Consider the following 20,690-nt stretch of genomic DNA (forward strand, 5'->3'; position numbering starts at 1 on the left):
GCGTGTTTTCACCGCCATATTGATCTAGCAAACAGAAGGAACGTACCTGTTTTCCTAGACGTTTATCCAACGTATATTGATTTCTCCTTAATTAAACTGACGACCAGAATACATTTTGAGTTTGATAAACAATGGGGAAACGGTATTACTGTGACTACTGTGACCGCAGCTTTCAGGACAACCTCCACAACAGAAAGAAGCACCTAAACGGCGTCCAGCATCACCGGGCGAAGAAAGCCTGGTTTGACAACTTCAGAGGTACTGCACACAGCAACAGAAGGAAACTGAAGCAATATCTCCAGATAAAACACGTTTAAATGGTTTAATTTCATTTTATTCAGATGCTGCCACACTTTTAAACGACGAGCGATCGAAAGAAGTCTGTAGAAAGTTTGTCCAGACAGGTAACGTTAATATATCTGACAGAAGTTACTGCTTGTGCTTCTTTTAGATAAAACATGTCCAAGTTATGAAGCAGACAAAGTACATTTTCTGTTAATGTCTTCCAGGACAGTGTGTGTTTGGTACGAGTTGTCGATTTTCACACATGTCTGAGAAGCAAATGAAGATGCTGGAGCAGAAGATTGATGGTGAGGATGATCAGATCTTCATGCATTTCTGATCTATCACTAATATATAAATGAACAGTTCATACAAACATTTTAATTCTGTCATCAGCTGCTCACATTCTGCTTGCTTCAAACCTGTTTCTGTTTCTTTTGCCTGTGGAACACAAAAAACGATAATTAGGATAATGTTGGTAACTGGTAACCATTGACATCCATTGTATTTTTCATTGAGGTAAAGTTGGTTTTAAATTTACACATTCGGACATACTCCTTAAAAATATAATTTCAGAAAAGTATTGTTTGCAAATTCTAAAAAAAGTGAAATCACATTAGCTGCCATTGGCTATCAAAGTAGGTGTCCAAAGTCAAATAAATAGTGCTCATACATAGATAGATATATACACAAGATATCGCATACGGACCCTGAGCGTGCGTAAATAGTGCCGCCACATTTGTACAATGCTCCCAGGACTAACGTCATTCAACTGCACTAGTCAAGACTAAAGCCAATCTGAAGATACTGGACTATAGCGTGCCGTGTAGAGGTGTAGTACGGGTTTAGTAATGAGCAAAAAAACAAAGAATAAATGCTGAAAATTTAACAGGTAAGATTTAGTATTTTTTTAAAAATGTTTTTGTATGTTACAGACTTTTGTGCTCAACAAGTATCGGTATTGATGATATATACAGTCACTTACTGCACTGACCATAAGACAAATTAGCACCAACTCGTACTAAATTCTAAACTTATGCTAGTTTTGTTGAATAAAATCAGCAAACAATGTAAATAAATTAGGACAACAAGATGCTGCAGTGCCAGAAACTTGTATTATTGTTAGCTATGTTCATAACAGATTTATTCACAAGTGAATTGCTCCCTCCGTTAGAATGAGAAGTGAAAGCAGGAGAGGGGGTGTGTTTCAGGACATGGATTAGGTCAAATTTAACAGGTATTGAGGATAATATATCTCCATGCACACAAGCATGCGCTCTTTGTTGGCAATGCCCGTGCGGTCTCTTATCTGTCAATGTAGAAAAGTGATGTAAAATTATAATTTTTGTAGTTAAAAAAATAAATAAAATTTGCGTACTGACCACCAGGAAGACTCCTAATTGTAGATATATGTATATATGTGTGCATATCTCTGGCTCTTGATGGCCAGTCCTACACTGCACCTTGGTCCCAGATTCAATTCAAAAGAGTGTTACCCTGTACTAAAATGGCTGCTCTATTAATGCATTCCTTCCAATAGACTACAATAGCGTAGGCGACATCTAATGTAAATAGCTATGAGTAGTGCTAATGTTGACTTCAAGTCATACTTGCATGAGATTTCAGGCCGAATATTCAAAGTACCATGGTAATCAAGATAAGAAGCAGGTCACAAATTGTCACTGAATACATTGCGAATATAAAAACAACTGAACTTTACCTCAATTCAAAGTTCAACATTGTTCACAGTCAAGTAAATGTATGGAGCATGTCACAAATTGTCACTGAATGAATGTGCTAATATAGAACCAACTTTACCTCAATACTATGGATGTCAATTGCTAACTTTTTCAACCTTCTTCTAAATATCTTCTTTTGTGTTGAACAGAAAAAAGAAACTAATGATGACGGAGAACATATTTACATTTTTAAGCTGAATTGTCCCTGTACGTTTACTAAAAAGCAATGTTTAATGCTGATGGCTGTTTGTGTACACTTGTTTGGTTAACCAAGAACTTTGTGGTGACTTCCTGCCAGATGAAAAGCGTCAGAAGGAAGATCCTGACCAGGATGGATCATCTGAGCGCAGCGTTGATGAATGGCTCTCCAGAAGAGAGAAGAAACTGGCTGCTTTGACATCAGGAAGGTACTTATGGCATGATACTGCACAGAATAGTGATTTAGGAAGGCTGGAGTGTTTCCAGTATGTTTCTTGTTCACTGTGGATGCCTCAGTTCTCAATTACTTTGACTTTGATGTTGACAAACGATCACTTTTCACTCTCACACAGAGCTCACAATTCACATTCAGCCATCAAAGAATTTGCTTATGCGAGTGGTTTTGTCCACAGACCATTAAATAAAACCATCCTTGCGTGAGGGACCCTGATCATAAAATGCAAAAGGCGTCTGTATAGTTTGTTGTACATGAAGCTAGTTTACACAGTGCAGGTTTTAATATTATTACAAATGGGTCTGAAATATGATTTTGAAAGTATTTGGATTCTATTAAGTAGCATTATTACACATTGTTCTATTCATTATAGTAGTCTGTTTGCATTAATTGAATATTTTTATTTGTTTCATTATGTATTATTTATTTTAGTGTAACATTAGATGATTTAATAAATTCAATTTAATCATATTTTGTATTATTTTAAATTATTTAAACATTTTTTACTCTAAGTATTTTATATCTTAATTAAATATTTAATTATTATTTATGTTAGTCTTTTAATTTAAAGAATTCAGTTCTGTATAGGATTTTTTGAATAGTTGTAATTTTTCTCTCAATTTTCCCCGGACCCAATCATTCTCACTAGTGTCCCTGGAGTCCCGTTTTAAAATTGTTGCCTTATGCTATAGCGAGTCCAAAGACTTGTTTGTCCCTCAAAACCAGCAGTTTTATGTTATGATTGAACATGCTGCTGATGTTAATAGGAGAGGAATTCCAGCTGCTTTGGTGCGAGTGTGCTTCAGAGCATTCAAAATACATGAAACATCTTGTTTTTGAGGTCACCCTGAAACATGAAAATGAGACGCCTGCAGCTGTGCCATTTGCATAATTACCTGCATGTAGGATCCAATGCTAGAGAACACACACGCACGCTATTCAGATCAGCTTTAAAGGGATGGTTCACCCAAAAAATTACCTTTTATTTTCCCTTCACTTGTTACAAACCTCTTAGAGTTTCTTTCTGTCTTTAACCACAGGAAGATATGCAGAAGAGTTAGGGTGGAAAATTTGACTGGAACTGTTTTTATTTTTCTACTATGGAAATAAATGGCTGCTTTTCCCCCAACGTTCTTCAGAAAATCTTGTTTTGTGTTCAAAAGAAGCAAGAAACTCCTAAAGTTTATAATAATTTGAGTTTGAGGAAATGTTCTGTTTTTGGGGTGAATTATCCCTTTAACATGTTAATTCCTTTTATTTGCAGAGTTTTAAGGATGGAAGAGGAAGAATGCACAGAAAACATTGAGATACCTCCTTATTTGCTATCTATTCCAGATCTTCCTCCATCTCTCCATCCTCCACCTGCTGGTGGTTGGAGAGTGACGGTGCACAACGAATGGGGTTGAAATTAAATGTAAAATCCTTTTATTTAATGATTTTTTTCCTTTTAGACCATGCTGCTCACTGTAATCTTTACAAAGGCTTTTTATATATCAAAAACATTGTACATATTTCTATCCAAACAATTGCATGCATAATATATTTGTATAAAAGGAAGCATGTGTGCATGACTGAACAAGTTTACATTTTATATAAACACTCAATAAATTCAGTGCATTTAACTTCATAATGCAGAGTCAGTAATTTTGTCTTTCCTGAATGGAACAGCAGATGTTATGACTAGGGATGATCCCACCGACTTGTTTTGCCCTCAAGTCTGAGTCCAAGTCATTTGATTTTGAGTATTTACTAATACCCAATCCGATACTTAGATAATACATTAAAAATAATAAAGAGTGAAGAAACAGATCCAGGATGTTCTTGATTTTTTTAATTTAATTTAAAATTCAACAACTCTGTTAACAAACAGAGCACTTCTGTGAGATAGCTTGAACAATCAAATAGTAAATAACATCAATTCTTCACGTTTGGACTTTAGTGCAACAGAAATTATAAAATAAAAACAAACAGCACCTCAGCTTAAAATACCCGGCAGACTTACAAGTTTGCAAATGTCACAGTTTGCTATGACAATGTTGTCGTCATTGCTTTATAATACCTCCAGATCGCAGACATACTCGCGCTTGCCTCTTCAAGCTGCTTCCGTGTTCTATTTTTCCAATCGAGTCTGAAACTGCATGATCGGGCCTGATTTCTGATCATGCGATCGGATCCGGACACCCCTATTTATTTCCCCTTAAAGGTACGAGTTAACTTAATTAGTTGCTTTTATTTGCTGAATATCAAGAAGTTGACAATGTCCCCAAGCTGAATGTTAGAAAGCTGGTGCTTTTGCCTGCCTTGTGTCAGTGGTTTAGATTGAAATTCAGATGAGGGAAGCATTTTCAATTTAGTCCTGATTGCTTGTTGCAGGAATGTTTTGTACTGTTAGCGTGCGCGGCCTTGGTGAATTCCTCTTGTCTGCACTGATGAATGTTACACTTGACTGGGACGCACTGCATTTACAATCCTGCTGATGAAAGGTCCTATTGGCTATGTGTTGGGGCAAAGATGGAGTAAATTAGTTGTTAAAAGCTTTGCTGTCCTTCTTGGATACATTAGTAATGTAATACCAGTATATCAAATAGGAATTGTGCTATTTGGCTGTCTACGTCAATTTACAAAATTGATTTGATATACATAGCATATTAATTTACGTAAAGTGTCTAACATTTCAAATAATTTAGAAAATTAAAAACTCGACATGGTGAAAGAATGCTTCTTGGTCATTTGGGGTAATATGTATTTAAGAAAACTTAAGTCCACTGGATATAGCAGTTATAGGACAACCAGCAGTTTCCTAAATTTCAAGGTCATTGCTTAATCGTATTTAAAGTCATCCTAAAAGGATTAAAGTAGCAGTTTTAAGTAGCAGTTTCATGGGTTACATTTATTCTGAAGCACGGAATAAAAAACTTATGAGAGGTTAGAAAATGAACACTGATCAGAAGTGGAGAACATTTTATGATTTCTCCCAGAGATTATTTATCTGGCACCAAGTGATCATTTTAGCTATTTGAGAAACCTTATTTAATTTGCAGCTCAGGCTTTGCAAGATGGTGATCCCTTATAATGTGACTGAAAGCCAGGGTGTCCAGATGAACAGCTTTCAACAGTAGCAAAAAAAAGCTGGTTGGTTGAAATCTATAATTTCTACTAGAATATTGTCACTGACTCGTTCAAGCCTCCCGAAAGGCTGAGTGTCCACAAGAGGACAGAATTATGCAGAGGATCTCTGTGGACAATTGATTCAACACTGCAGCAGGAAGGGCTCTCCAGTTCAGCTCTGAACAGGCTTAAGATCTTTCTCTGCATGCAGTGTCTTCATGTTTAAGAGAGTTTGGACTGAAAGACAGCAGCGACCAAACCTCTCATCAGCAGAACAAATCAAAATGCTTGAATAACCTTTGTAGAAGAGCAAATTTCTGGAAACAACCAATATAATCCATATAAAGTTCATTTAATTAATTAATCCAACCCTGCATGCACGCTCAAAATGCTGATTTCTGTAGTATAATCTTTATAGAGGGGTTTTTCTTTAGTTGACCATATTGGAAGCACAGATTGTGAAGACAAACTTGATGAACAATAGGTGTTTGTGTTGGCTAAACTGAACGGGGACTCCTAGGACAATAATCATGATTGCATACATGTGTATTCTTATGATTTAAATATAGTTATATTGTTATATTGTACACACTGATTTGCCATAAAAAATATAAGCGCTTACACCAAAATTACAGAAAAAAAATGTTTTTGTTTCAAGGTTTTAGAGATAAGCTGGTTCATTTATTTGATCCGCTCCATTAGCCTCCAGAGTGCTAAGGTTCTCTGAAGTTCCACTTTAGCGCTAGAGACTGAATATTATATACATTTTTTTCAGCTTCTCAAACATTTTTATTCATTTGTTAAATATCTAAACAGTAGTCAGTTGTACTCTGAAGGTTTGAAGCATGTTTTCCAGCCTGTGTTGTGACCACATGTTCCATTTCTCTATTAGGGTAATATCGTAATCAATACTGCTTGTAGATTTTATTTATTATTTTTTGTCAATATTGTGATAGCAAATAAGACACGACTATCAGCGCATACACATACTTTTTTTTAATTATCTAAGAAATTCAGTTTGTCAAAATATTTCAGTCTTTTCTGTTTACTACATCCTCTTTATGATTAGCAACTTCCACACTTTTTTCACTGTGGTTTAGACAGCATAAACAGACAAAACAACATTTCACTGTAAAAAGTTATTTAACAAAATCATGACAACAATAGTTTTTGTTAGTTTAACTTAATTTTAAAAAGTTAATCAGGTTTCAACAAAACAAAATAAAACAAAAACATTTTATCCATTTAACTTTAACACAACATTAGTCAGTTTGAATGATTTAAGTTGAGATGACTAGAAAAGTTCACTTAACCCCAAAAATACGCCATAAATATATATATATATATATATATATATATATATATATATATATATATATATATATATATATATATATATTTACAGTGTACATTAGGGCTGCACAATATATCATTTCAACATCGATAGTGCAATGTGTTTATTCGTAATAGTCACATCGCCAGATATGCAATGCTGAGTCTGTATTACAATCTATTATTTGCATGTGTTTTTGAGACCTGTTGAGTGTATTATTCTTTAAAGGCAAGTGTAAAAACTGTCCTTATTGTAACTTTAATACTGATGAGTTTTATTGAATTATTTGTTTTTCATTTTATTATAAATAAACATTTATTTGTTTTTTATTATTTTTATAATTTGATTACTGCACCTGAATACCATTAGTCTCGGAAAATGATAAAACACTATTTATTGCAATTGTATCTTTTTCTTCAAAATAAACAGCAAAAATCAGTTTAAGACACTCAAAAAATGTGAAAAAAAAAATATTTAAAAGCCTTTTTTGACATGTTTATTTCTTAAAACTGCACTTGTGCATTTTGGCAAACAACTGCCTTCATCAGGGTAACCGTGATCAGATGCGTCTGGAGTTTCTTTTCAATGGTTTGGTTAATGACTCATTAAAATATCTAAACAGCACTAACAATTTTTTTAACACAAGCTCAACTCAACAATCATCATTAATTCAGCATTAGAGACTGGGAGAAAAACAACACATTTCTTGTATTCTTGTATTTATTCTATGCTTGTTGATTGTTTATTAGATTTTATGCAGATATACGCTTCCCCACAAAATCATCCCAATCAATCTGAAATGATAAATTCTGTCCAAATAGACATCATCCAGTTACCAGGTGGAATTGTATTCATAGCACAATATATAATCGCAGGAAAACAAAATATCTCAAAGCTAGATTTTTCCAATATCGTGCAGCCCTCATGTACATTAACTGTGCAATTCATGCTGAGTATGGCCTGGCATACAGGTTACTGAATGTAAATGCAAATCTTCTGTTGTCTGTGTAGTAATGTCTCAGATATTGTACCTTTTAATGCAAAAATGATAAATGAGTTGTAAAAAACGCACAATAAAAAAAGACCAAAGAAGAAGCACCACCGTTTTAATTCAGTTGCTCACATTGAAATGTAACATCAGCACATTTTGGCACATCATAGATTCAAGGTTGTTTTCTACAGCTACATTGATGCAATATAAAGTTACATACATCAGTTGTATATATTAACGTTACGTCACTACATTAATATAATTATGTATGCTAATTTGTAACTGCCAACGTGTATCAGCCATCATGTAGTTAAATATAACAGATGTCATTTAAATATGTGTGCTGTAATATTCCCATGTGGAGTAAGATGATCTTATATTAAAGAAATATTGGAAAAATACAAAAATAAAACTATATTTCTTATAATCCTATAGGTTTTACCCATTTATTACTCTGATTGAAAAACATATTGCCATGTTAAATAATAACAGTAGCCTTATTAGTGTGTAAAAACAATTTGCACAGCAGATCACATGCTCGAGCTTTGGAAATTGAAAGCATGATATGTTTCCGATGTCCTGAAACCAGTGTATCTCAGTTCGTATATGCATGTGTGTGTGTATATATAGAAACTGTAACTTTAAATCACAGTAAATTGTCATCAAATAAGCATAGATTGCATATTTTGAGAACAAAGGCTGACTTTAACATTGCACAATACAACATGTCAGAAAAATACAAATACATGCAAATGCAAAAGGAATGTCATTGCTTTTGGATTTTGCTCTGCATTCTTGGATCATTTAGAATATCTGAGTTTGCAGATTACACAAAGTAAATACCTTTATCTAATGTATAATATTAATCTGAAATAAGTATTTAGTTGTACATTGATATGTCTCTGCAGCCTCTTCAAACTAATATAATATTAGTCTCACTACAATCATAATCATATGCTTAGACTTAACTTCATTATTGTTAAGCAAGAGAAGTGTTAACTCATTATTAATATCAGTTATCTGTGATAGAACACATGTGATTTAACTACTGGCAAAGTGCACAAAAAAATATAGACTTTGGACACACAGAGAACAACACCATCCAACTTACTGTTTAGGCACTGAGATTACTGACGAATGCATAAATTACAGATAGATGCTGGATGCATACGTTTATTTCAGAGTATGCATAAGCCAAATATTGCTTGTTACCATTACCACCAACCTAAAGCTATCAAGTTAACTTCGAAATATTAATTTAGATTAATGTGCACTACTTCAATACCTTTGAATAATGCTCTGTATTCATTAATGTGTATGAAATAAAAGCCTTAAACGTGACCTGTAGTTGTCCAGTTGACAGAGATAATGTGGAGACAAATTAGATAGAAAGACGAGACCACAACATCCCAGAAAAAAATGAAAACCACAAGTTTTTAAAGAAAAGAATAGTACTTTTACAGACTGGTTAATCGTTGACAACAATGTTGTCAATGCTAAAAACATTTCATGCAAATATGTAATTGTATGTATTAACACTTAGAACAGTTATATTGCAGGATATCGACAAAAACATTCAGTCTTACATGTGTGCACAATACAAATAGCCTGTTATATTTAGTCATTTATCACACAACCAGTAGACAAATTAATAAAAGACCTGTCGACAAACAATCCTGAGAGTCAAGACTGGAAGAAATATTGTTTTTGCAAGTTAAACAAAAGACAATTGCACAGGTTCCATTCAGAAACACTTTGGATTGTCACCAAATTTACTCTACTTTCCATCACAGTTAATACTGGTAAGTTTCTAGTACCTTACATTCATTTTCTTTTTAAATTGCTCTGAGCCTAACATTTGGTGACTCTAAGTTGATCATTTTAATCCGTCTTTTCATTCTGAATCCACAAATTTCCCCATATAGACATCGATCAAACCGGCGATGTTTGGTAAAATACATGATCCGGTGACTCAATGTTGTTACAAAAAGGGGGAATATTTTTGTCATAATGTTATAGAATGACCCTGACAGGGTATTGATATAAAGGAGATTACAGCCATACAATACAATCTAATATTTTAAGTATGAAGTGCTACATTATAATAAATCTCTACTCTGTCACATGAGCCAAGAAACATATCATATTTTATAGGATGATGATCATTACTCAGTGCTACACAATAATGACCATGACACATTTTTAACTATATTACTCTGGGCTAAATTGTTCCATTTAACAACAGTCTGACTTTACCTTGAGTTTATAGTAGAACGAAAGAGCAGCCTTTGGTGTTTCTGTAAAACTGATCATTATAAACTAGTGAAATTAGTGGACTTTTTTTTGCATTTTACCTTGTTTTCCTCTTGTCAGTTACTCGCTGTATTAGAAAAAGAGCTGTTCATTTCATTCCTCTTCGAAGCATCTGATTGGCTGCGATGAGCATGACGCTGATGATGAACGCGATGGCGAAGGCACAAATCAAGCTCTTTCGCACACAGGTGTGCTTGACTTGTTGCATGGGACTTTCTATGAAGAGAAGTTGAAAAAAATGGAAGATAAAAGGTTATTATTAATCTTGCTAAATTTGTCCATCAAACATTTATACCAACCCAGGCTCATTGGAAATACATGTCTGTCTACACTTTTGCGATATGTTAAAAAAAAATGTTTGAAAAAAAAATGCATTGCTCTAGGTACATTTTGTTGTACGTTTCAGATAACAAATTCACTAGAGAGTGCTTTTTTTCTTTTTTTGTGAATTTGTAATGTTAATTAGGGTACATGTTGTTACATGTATCGATACACGTCCTCCTTGTACACGTTGTAAAATATTAGTCTGCCTCAACTCAACTTCTGCTCTAAATTGGGTCCATCTCATAGAATAGGATGTTAAAACTGGATTAATATAGAGCACTGCTTTGAAGACAGCCAAGGAGCAACTTCATTTACATTTAAAGGCAGTAAACTAAAACTGTATAAAAGGTTTGATTTTAGGAATGTTCAGGGCTCATTTTGACTCCAAGGGTACTGCCTTGTACTTTGAGACTGCTATGCCGAATAAACATCTTTATAGAGATTTTCTACATCCTCAATTTTTTTAACGTCCACTAGAACAGTGGTTCTCAAAGTGGGGGTCGGGACCCCCCAAGGGGTCATGGGACAATGAAGGGGGGTCGCCTGGTGATTTCCAAAAACTTTTATTTTTATTAAACCATTAGAATTACCATATTTTATCCATAACCTACTGAAGAGAAAAAAATAGTAATTTATAGTCACTATATACTTTATAGTTACTATAGTAGCTTATCGTTACTAGTTCTATTGGTCTGCAACCCCTGTGGTAATTACATAATATTAAAGACACAGCATGCAGCTCAGATGCAGCAGATTGGTTTAATAACACCAGGTTAAACTTTCTGGCCCATTAACAGCACTCACATACATAAAAAAATTTAAATAAAGAATAGACTTGGGTCTATTGGTGTGTGTGTGCCATGGCATGCAATGTTTCTGTATTTATAACCACCTCAAAGAATATTGGGGGTCGCGAGTCACTGGCATTGTCATTTTGGGGGTCGCGGGCTGAAAAGTTTGGGAACCCCTGCACTAGAAGTCAGGGCTTGTCATACAGATCACTTTGCAAGCCCTTCTCTAAACCCAACCAATAGTGTTTTCAAAAGCAAACATCAGAGAAAAGTGCTCTGCGACCACATACAGGCCGTACCAAACTGACCACTCCAGAAAAGTTGTCAGTATGCAGATAGATAGTTGAGGCAAAACTATTCAGTTACAAATTCAACATAAACACCATTAAGTTGTGTTGTGCTATTTATTTGGTGTTGGGCAATCAACTTCATGAAAATAATCCTTTACTTGTTGGTAATATCAATAGTGTGAAAAGGAACAGCATTCATTAAAATCTAGAAACTGTAGTCAAACGTATGTTGAAGTACATGTTTGTGGTTTCACTTATAGACATGGGACGATAACCTTTTTCAAGGTATGGCAAAGTCAAGGCTTTAAAACCGCCAACATTTTCTGTAATACCATTCCTAAGGTATGTGTAGGATTTAAAAAAAAAAATTTTTTCAGGACAACAGTATCTTCAGCAGAAAAGATATCAAAGATGCTGTTTTAAATTGTAAGAGTCTGTGTTTTGGAACCTAATGAAGACAGTAGAAGTTCATGATTCATTTAAATGATTTAGCCTGATGTGTTTACTGCTCCAAATTATTATAAACGTTTTTTGAAATATAACTTCTATTGTGTTTTAAAGGGGAAAAAAGTTGTTCTTTATCCAGACATTTAAAAAGAATATATTTTGGAGCAGTAATCACAATACCGTAAAACCATGCAACAATGTTTTTATCGAAGGTTATCATACCTTCAGAATCTTATGTAATCCAGCCCATGCCTATTCACAAATATCAAGGCTGAAGCACATATTCCAATGAGCCTGTGTTGATTTATGTAACAACTAATTTCAGTTTTAAATCTGATTGGTCAGGCAACTTTCCTCTTTTTAGTGTTTGTATGACTCTCACTCTCTCTTTTTGTGTACTCCAGTCTGTACATTTTGTTTCAGCGGCCCTTTCTATGTTACACAGTTTCAAGTGACTGTGTTTATGAGTGCGTCAATGAAATATTCATTCAACTGATTCTCTCAGAAGCACTGATTCAGTCAACAAGAAAACAAACACTCTATTAATCAATATTAAATTACCAATCAATTTAAATGAATCTATAACTAAACAAGTGACTGCCTTCATGAGAATATTATCACCAGATACAGAAAACTGTCAAAATTGTAGTTAAAATGTAAGTTAAAACTTATTTTATTCAAGGGATAGTTCACCCAAAAATAATGAAAATTACTCACCATTCACTTGTTTCAAACTTATCTGAGTATCTGTTGAACACTAAAGATTATATTTTGAAGAAGGCTGGAAGCCTGTAACCATTGACTTCAATAGATTTTGTTTTTTTTTCCACTGTGGAAGTTGATAGTTACTCTTTTTTTTTTCGTCTTTCATCAAAATATCTTCTTTTTTGTTCATCAGAGGACACTCTTGAAGAGTTATAACCACTTGAGGTATAGTAAATGGTGGGTAAATTAGAATCTTATGGAAAACTGTCTTTTTAAACTGTTGTAAGCAATTAATTTTTAGTTTACGTAATTACACTTGCAATTGTACTGTACTATTTTCCAAATTGCTGGCAGAACAACAGCATTTTCTTTTTCTTTTTTTTTGGAAAGATGTTCTCAAATTTCTCTTCAAAGAAGCGTTTTTCCCCGCAGTTTAACTAGATACAATATGTATAAAAGCTTATGAAAGGAATAAAAACATGCCAGCAGCTGGTATTTATTAAAAAGATATTTTCTACCAAAGAGTACGAGGTGTTGAAGTGCTCATCAGTATTGCAGATGCACTCCCCACTGTCCTGCTTCAAACAGATTCATGAGCTCCTTTATTTCCCCGGGACTATCAACAGAATATGTTTCAGCTAAAAATAGGCCGTTTCCTACACTGCAGCGATGGCCTCTGTGCCTTGCGTTTTTAATGGAGTTGACAGACAATTTTGATTGACACGATAATGCTCAGACACTTCATAATGTAACGGATGCGTGGGCTCACACGCGGGCCACGAATATGATGGAGACAAACAGCCAAGGTCACTGTATCATGTTTGTTGTTATCATGCTTTGTTGTTTCACTATAGAGAATTGTTAGTGTAAAAAAGACTTACTGTCAATATCTACTTGGCACTCCGGGCTGTTTAAGTGACTCTCCTCAGTCATGATGATGTTCTCGATGTCTTTCATAGTCAAATGGTCACAGAAGGTCTCATACAGGAGTCTCTTCAGCTCGTCCACAGTTAGCTTTTGCATGTCACACTAATCCCAAAAAGAGAAAGGAGAGTAAAATTGATCTTTTAGTTAAAAGGAACAATGTCCAAAATGCCAAATGTTCCCTCAAATGATGATATAACTGCTATAAATGATCAGCGGCTAATGCACAGATGAGTTATACTAAATAGCACATTTAAGAGAATATTGCCTTCTAATGGACTGAAGCGCCGCTTTCAACATTAATTTTAATTCAATGCTATTACCACCAAAGAAATGTCAGCAAGTTAATTGCAGAGTGTGAATAATGTATGAATAATCTCCTTTTCCACCAGTAATCGCAGAGAGTCGCAGAACAATGGGACAAAGTAAAGCCCAAGCCAGACAGAACTAATCACAGAGACCATAAGGCCAAATAATTGAGATCATTTCAAAGGAAACCTCCACACCTTCCAGAATATGGAGTCAAATTCAGCTCCGTGGAAGCGGTCTGGCATACCAGCTGAAGACAGCTTTGGTCCGAGGAGCGCTACAAACTCTTCAAAGTCAACCTGACCGTCACCTGCAAAATGAAAAGGTACAAAAACACAGGCCAGCTTTACTCTAACCTTTTTTTATTCTGTGAGATTTAATCTCACGCTGATCCAGCAGAACTGACACACTCTAATCTTCTGCATCGTTATCAGAAACATCAGTCTTTTGTTCAGTGATTCACAATAGCCATTACCATATTGAATTGTTTTGCTGTGGCAGTTGTTTTTTATCGAATTTGCTATTCCACTGTACCTCTCTGATAAATGTTCCTGCAAAAAACATCTTTGATCTAATCAAAATAAGCCAAATTAAGGAATATCACACAGTAGATCAATGCATGTTATGTGCTTGTGTGTTTAAATGGTGTCATTTTTGTGAGGGCTGATATACCGTCCATGTCCAGTCTTTGAATGATCACCTCCAGCTCCACTTCATTTGGCATGTAGCCAAGAGACCGCATGGCCACTCCTAGCTCCTGTTTGGAGATGAATCCGTTCCCATCACGGTCAAACACCTTAAAGGCTTCACGGATCTCTGCAGACGAGCCACGTACATTGACATGTCAAAATATAACCATTCAAACTTTCGGATATTGTTGTAGCCTGATTGAAAAACCAGACCACTTTGGTACTTCCTCCAGATTAATTGGTGGAAAGCAAATTAGAATAAATAAGTGCTTTGATTCATTGCCTTTTAAATATCAGGAGACAGTCAAACCACCCATTATTGATAGCTGCTATTAATGGTTATGACTAGGAAATTCTGAACATATTTTAATTCACTAAGCCGTGTTATCATTTCCTGTTACTTCCTCGTGGTGGATGTGATGAATGTGATGCAAATTGCATGTAATTATTTGTGAGAGTCGGTTAACTTTAATTTATTAGAACAATAGCATACTTAATTATCATCATTTATTAAAAAAAACACAGAAAACTGACTAATAAAATTCAACCAGGACAAAATTCAATAATTTTACAGATACTTCCTTTAACCTGAAACACATCACAATGTAGAGCAGATTTTTAAATACAGGTAAAACAACAAAAATATAATATAATATAAACAAAATAATCATATTGATAAAAACAGTCCATTATTTTTGGGTATCTCTTTTTGATCTATCATGGCTCAACATAAATCCTATGGCCAAATGACACAATATCATAATAATAGCTAAAGCATAGACATTATATTATATTTAAAATTCTGATGCCTATGTGACTTTACAATGTTAAAATGCAATCAATTAATTGCCCACATCACTATACAGTGCTCAGCATAATTGAGTACACACCATTTTGATTTGTATCCATTTTTCAGTGAATGTAGGCAATGTATTTTTATGTGTTTAAACAAAACAGATTTGTTAAACAGATATGTTTATTAAAATAATATTTTAGTCACCAAACATCTGTAGAAATCAAAAAATAATACAATTAAATTCAAGCAAAATATTGCACAAAAAATTACAAACTGCAAAATTTCAACTAATTTTTTTGCTTCTCTTGATTTTTCCTCCTTTTGTTTAAATTCGTATTTAATATTTTTCTATTACATAAATTTGGCTATACTAGTTTTTGGACCTTTATCGTAAGTTATTGTGTTAGATAAGCTCTAGATTTGGCTTCAGTACTTACTGATCGAATGTATATGCACAAATATAATATTGTATTGTATTTCTATGGGGTTTACTCGTATTTGCTGAACACTGTAATTAAGGAAACATCTAAAGGCAGGCCTATGTCTTTGAAAACCTGAATGAGTGTCAGCTAGATCTGTGTATCACATGTGTGCACATATAGGAAGGTTGTGCAGAGAAACATTGTGAATAAAATGAAAAAGAAAAGAACTATAAGTACATGTTCTTGCACATTAATTTATCTAAGGACACTTGCATGGAAAAAAATACCAGTTTAAAGGTTTAAATAGTTAAATTAGATGTCAAATGATGCGTGCATCTAATAAAATGGCAATCAATTTGTTTAAATGTGCATTTGTCGAAAGAGGCATTGACTGTAATAAGTGTTAAAATACTACATACATTTTCGTCTGTATGTAGGCTATGTTTTAGGCTTACAAGCCATCATTCACCTATCATATTGCAAGCTTTGTTGTAACTATATGTAATACGTTTGTCATGACTCTAACAATGCGTGTGTACATGGGTGAAAAAACTAGCACTTTATTGAATGTGGACAGTAGAAGCTGCCGCAGGGCGCTCTCCATGGTGCTGAAATCCCACATTCACAAAGTACTGGCAGCGCTATCGCCAAGATAACGTCTCTCTTCAACTCAAAATGAAATATCACTCACCCTCCACTTCATCCTCGGGGAGGCTGACGGGAGCCCTGTAGGAAAGGATATCTGGAATTGAGCAAAGTCCCCTGTACATGAACCTGGAAGTCACAGCACGCACTGGCATCTCTGCGAAGGCAAACCGACGCTTTTATCCTGATCTTCATAAAGCACCTGTAGTCCGGCCACTGCAACTTTACTACAGAGCGCTCTCTGAAAGCCCGAAGCCAGCCATCAAAACGCGTGTCTCCATCCTGAGTACTGTGGTCCAGATGCGATTAGTCACTCTGCACACTCATGCGGGAATGATCATTCATTCGATCGATTGCGGATTGCCTTGCATCAGGTGCGAAAACTATTGCCTTGAGATATCACCAAATCGCACATTCAAGTATTGCCATTCAGATGGAGCTTGTGTGGAACAGGTACGCGTATGCTGCTGGAAATGCCCCCGCGTTCTGTTCATCTTCAACTGGCTTTGAAGGATAAACGCAGAGCATCCCTCAAAAACAACGTCCTGTCAGCTCTCCTTGAGATTACGGTGGTTCCATTAGCTTGTGTTCATCGTTTTTAAATGTACACGATGTTTCACCGATCGAGTGAAAAAAAAAAAACCCGAAATGTGTCACGTTATACTAATGCGCATTACCTCCCGGGCATCACCGCCTCCCTCACGCTCTTGATGCAATCCTACAGGTAGTCGAACGGTCTCGAGTTGCACAAATCAGAATATGTTGAAGCATTCCAATTTCTAACATTTCAGTCAATTTTAGTTGTTAATTTGATCCTTTAGGGAGATTTCTAAGAAAATAACACGTTCTTAAGTAAATGAGAAAGCACACGAGAAAGATAAATTCTCCATTACAGAACGACTAATAATGCGCTCATTTACTAGAGACGATGATTGCAATTAATTTGCGAAAGCTCGAGATGAAAGACAGAAATCCAAGAAGGGTTTGCTCGTCTGTGTCCTCGGTGAGGTCTGATCCACGAATGCGCGAGCGCCTGATGCTTGTCCCTTCAGCCAAAGTCACTCGCCCACTCTGTGCGCGCGCTCTAACGCGCTTAGATACAAGGGGCCACTGTGAATGAAACTCTTTCAGCTTCACCGTAAGCTTTCATCTTTTTTTTTTTTTATTTGTCGGTAACTCGTTTAGTGTGTGCTCGCTGAATAAGTGTTTTTTTTATGATCGGTATGAATTCAAATCGTTTTGTATCCAGCATATCCCTTAAAACCTAACAATAATGAAAAACTATTAAAAAAAATCAATCATGGTTGTATAGTTAAATCATAGAGACTACAAATTAACTGTAGTTTTGCTACAGTAACCATAGTTTATGGCGTTTATAAAACTGATGTAGCCTATGATGTTGAAAATACCTGCAATTGACATCAAACATTGATATAAAAACAGGTCAAATATGTAAATCACACTGTCTGCACACATTGTCCACCAATAATAATAAAAAAAACAACTTAATAAAATATGTATGTGTTTTATGCATCAAACATAATTTAAAATGCTAATTTAAATTGTATTTTGTATTCCATGCACAGTATTGAAAGCATTACTATGGCTTATGTGAGTGACCACTGTAAAGCCTTGCAGACAGGGGCCCATTGCACCTCAGTTGTGAGAATTAAAGTGAGAGTGTGGAAAACAGTTGTTCATTCAATGCCTCCACTATCTTTTCTATCAGCTTCTTTTAGTTCCAGGAAATCATTAGGCCACCAACCATAGGTTGATGTAGCAGCCCACATGCATAGAGCCAAAGGCAACACACAGATCAGAGGACCTCAGTTAGGAAAGCGATGCAATTTAAGCTTTAAACATTAATATTGCACAATAAATCATTGATGTCAATATGGCATCAGTTAGGAATCCAAAATAATGATTTGAATCTCAAAGATATGATCAGTGTTAACAGCTTGGGTTAACTTATCATATTTATCCAATCAAATTTATACAGAAACGATATTGTAAATTAAAGTCTCCGACATCAAACAAAACAGCATAAAACGTAGTTACTGTAAATGTAATAAAACCATGGTTCATTTCAGTAAGACATCACATGGTACATGTTAGAACACATTTAAAACATCTGTTTTAATGCCTGTATTTTAAAATGAGGTATAGGTAAAACATATGTCCATCTCTGCTTTCCATTGTTCAGCTGGCACTGCATACAGGTGTGAATTATTTAATGATCTAGAACAGGGGTCACCTGCCCTGTTCCTGGAGAGCCTCCTTCCTGCAGATGTCAGTCGCAGCCCTGACCAAACACACCTGTCTGTAATTATTAAGTGCTGCTTCAGGTCATAATTAATTGGTTCAGGTGTGTTTCATCAGCTGAATTCTGCAAGCTGTGTCCCAATACACTACCCATCCTAAATAGTATTTGAAAATAGATTTAGTATGTCCCAAACTATAGTATGTTGAAAAGAGTATATGCCAAAAGTTCCTGGATGGTGTACTATTGCTGGTAAAAACTTTAAGTGTAGAAGCATCCATACTGCTAATATTGCCCACGATTCATTGCACGTTGGACTACAAGCTCGGATAAAAAGTGTAAACAAACTACAAACATGACGTTAGCGCAAGACCAACCACCAAGTAGAGAGGCTTCAGTAAAGTTGTTTGAATGACTGTTAATTAATATCTAACCAACTGGAAAATGTTCAGTGTTATATTTTCATATCAATATATGTTTGGACATTAACCTCTGAATGCATAATTACCCAAAAACCTGAGGAGATTTCTCTGCATAAAAGACTGGCGGATGGCAGATTATCTTGCTGCTGCTTCTCCAATGAGGGGTTGGTAATTAAATATGAAAGAAATGTGGATGATGTGTTCAGATGATTGACAGGGGACGTAACTAATCAACATAACAGTCTGTTAAGGAGGAAGTAGTATGTTTGGGTTGGTAACCCCCAGTGGTAGAAAGAGTACAGAAAAATCATACCTAAATAAAAGTACCATATACTTGCTTAAAGATGGAGTGCAATTAGAGTAAAAGTATCTGTTGTAACTATTACTCCAAGTAGGAGTAAAATATAGACCTTTCAAAAGTACTCGAGTAGTGAGTAGTACGCTGTAAAACGCTGATGCATTCACATGCAATTTGTGGATGTGTGTAAACGTAATATTCTGTAGTGCATTTAGTTATTGCCTAGCAGGCACACAACGTCATAAGACGTTAATATTAGGTTATATTTAGGTTGTGATGTCAGGTAACCAAAATTCAATGTCTAGCCAGCGTCTAAGGACAACATTACTTTGATGTCAAATGACGACGTCTAATTACATTGATATTTGGTTGATTTTAAGTTGTGATAGAAAGTGACCAACATCCAAGGTCGAGCCAACATTTTAAACTAATGTCATTTTGACATCAAATACTGACATTTATTTGTCAGGTATGTCAACCAAAATCCAAAATCTGATAGACGTCATAGTGGTAATGTCCACACAACGCCAAGCTGTAACACCATAAGACATTGATTTCTGGTTGATTTTAGGTTGGACATTGACATCGACCTGACGTTGAGTTCTGACATCAACCCGATTTTAATTCCCTAACAAAATGCAACGTCGCCACAAAGTTGGGGTACAACGTCAATTTGACATCATGTTAACGTCTTATGCCTGCTGGTTGTTTAAGGCCGTTTCAGTCATCATACAGTAAACATGCGTCATCTTCTCATTCTCATCAGTGACATGCATCTAAACCAGGTATGTCCAAACTCAGTCATGGAGGGCCAGTGTCCTGCAAGGTTTATTTACAACCCCAATCTGACACACCTGGGCTAGCTAATCAAGCTCTTGCTAGGCTTTCTAGAAACATCTTTGCAGGTTTGTTGAGACAAGTTGGAGCTAAAATCTGCAGGACACTGGCCCTCCAGGACCGAGTTTGGACACCCCTGATCTAAACAGTCTCTGGGTCATTGCTTGTGACAATTTTGGGCATCTTTTTGGACACTTTTAATAATTCCTAACAGTTTGCTCCAATTATAAATCACTCATGTCTTGGGTTAGATCGGTATGATGCAATTTACCTTCTATGTGCGATTCAGTTGGACAGGAATCACAGGACTGATTTTTCTAATCCCCATAGGC

At 35.4% G+C, this 20,690-nt stretch overlaps 2 protein-coding genes across 2 annotated transcripts; one reads left to right on the forward strand and one right to left on the reverse strand.

Moving 5' to 3' along the window:
• The first annotated feature begins 16 nt into the window (after positions 1 to 16).
• zmat5 (zinc finger, matrin-type 5) lies at positions 17 to 4,081 on the forward strand. The gene is given in 5 exon segments (NM_001003771.1): positions 17 to 258; positions 342 to 404; positions 510 to 590; positions 2,320 to 2,428; positions 3,719 to 4,081. Coding segments are annotated over 5 exon segments (522 nt in total). The 5' UTR covers positions 17 to 131; the 3' UTR covers positions 3,861 to 4,081.
• Positions 4,082 to 7,984: 3,903 nt separating this feature from the next.
• On the reverse strand, positions 7,985 to 17,564 carry cabp7b (calcium binding protein 7b). The gene is made up of 5 exons (XM_087253633.1): positions 16,588 to 17,564; positions 14,662 to 14,805; positions 14,187 to 14,299; positions 13,638 to 13,785; positions 7,985 to 10,415 (listed from the first exon to the last, which is right to left on the reverse strand). Exons 1-5 carry the CDS (start codon positions 16,694 to 16,696, stop codon positions 10,288 to 10,290), a joined length of 642 nt encoding a protein of 213 aa, XP_087109759.1. The 5' UTR covers positions 16,697 to 17,564; the 3' UTR covers positions 7,985 to 10,287.
• Between the last annotated feature and the right edge of the window lie 3,126 nt (positions 17,565 to 20,690).

The sequence above is a fragment of the Danio rerio genome, chromosome 5, assembly GCF_052040795.2.
Source record: "Danio rerio strain M-AB ecotype USA chromosome 5, GRCz13ab, whole genome shotgun sequence".
Classification (NCBI taxonomy): domain Eukaryota; kingdom Metazoa; phylum Chordata; class Actinopteri; order Cypriniformes; family Danionidae; genus Danio; species Danio rerio.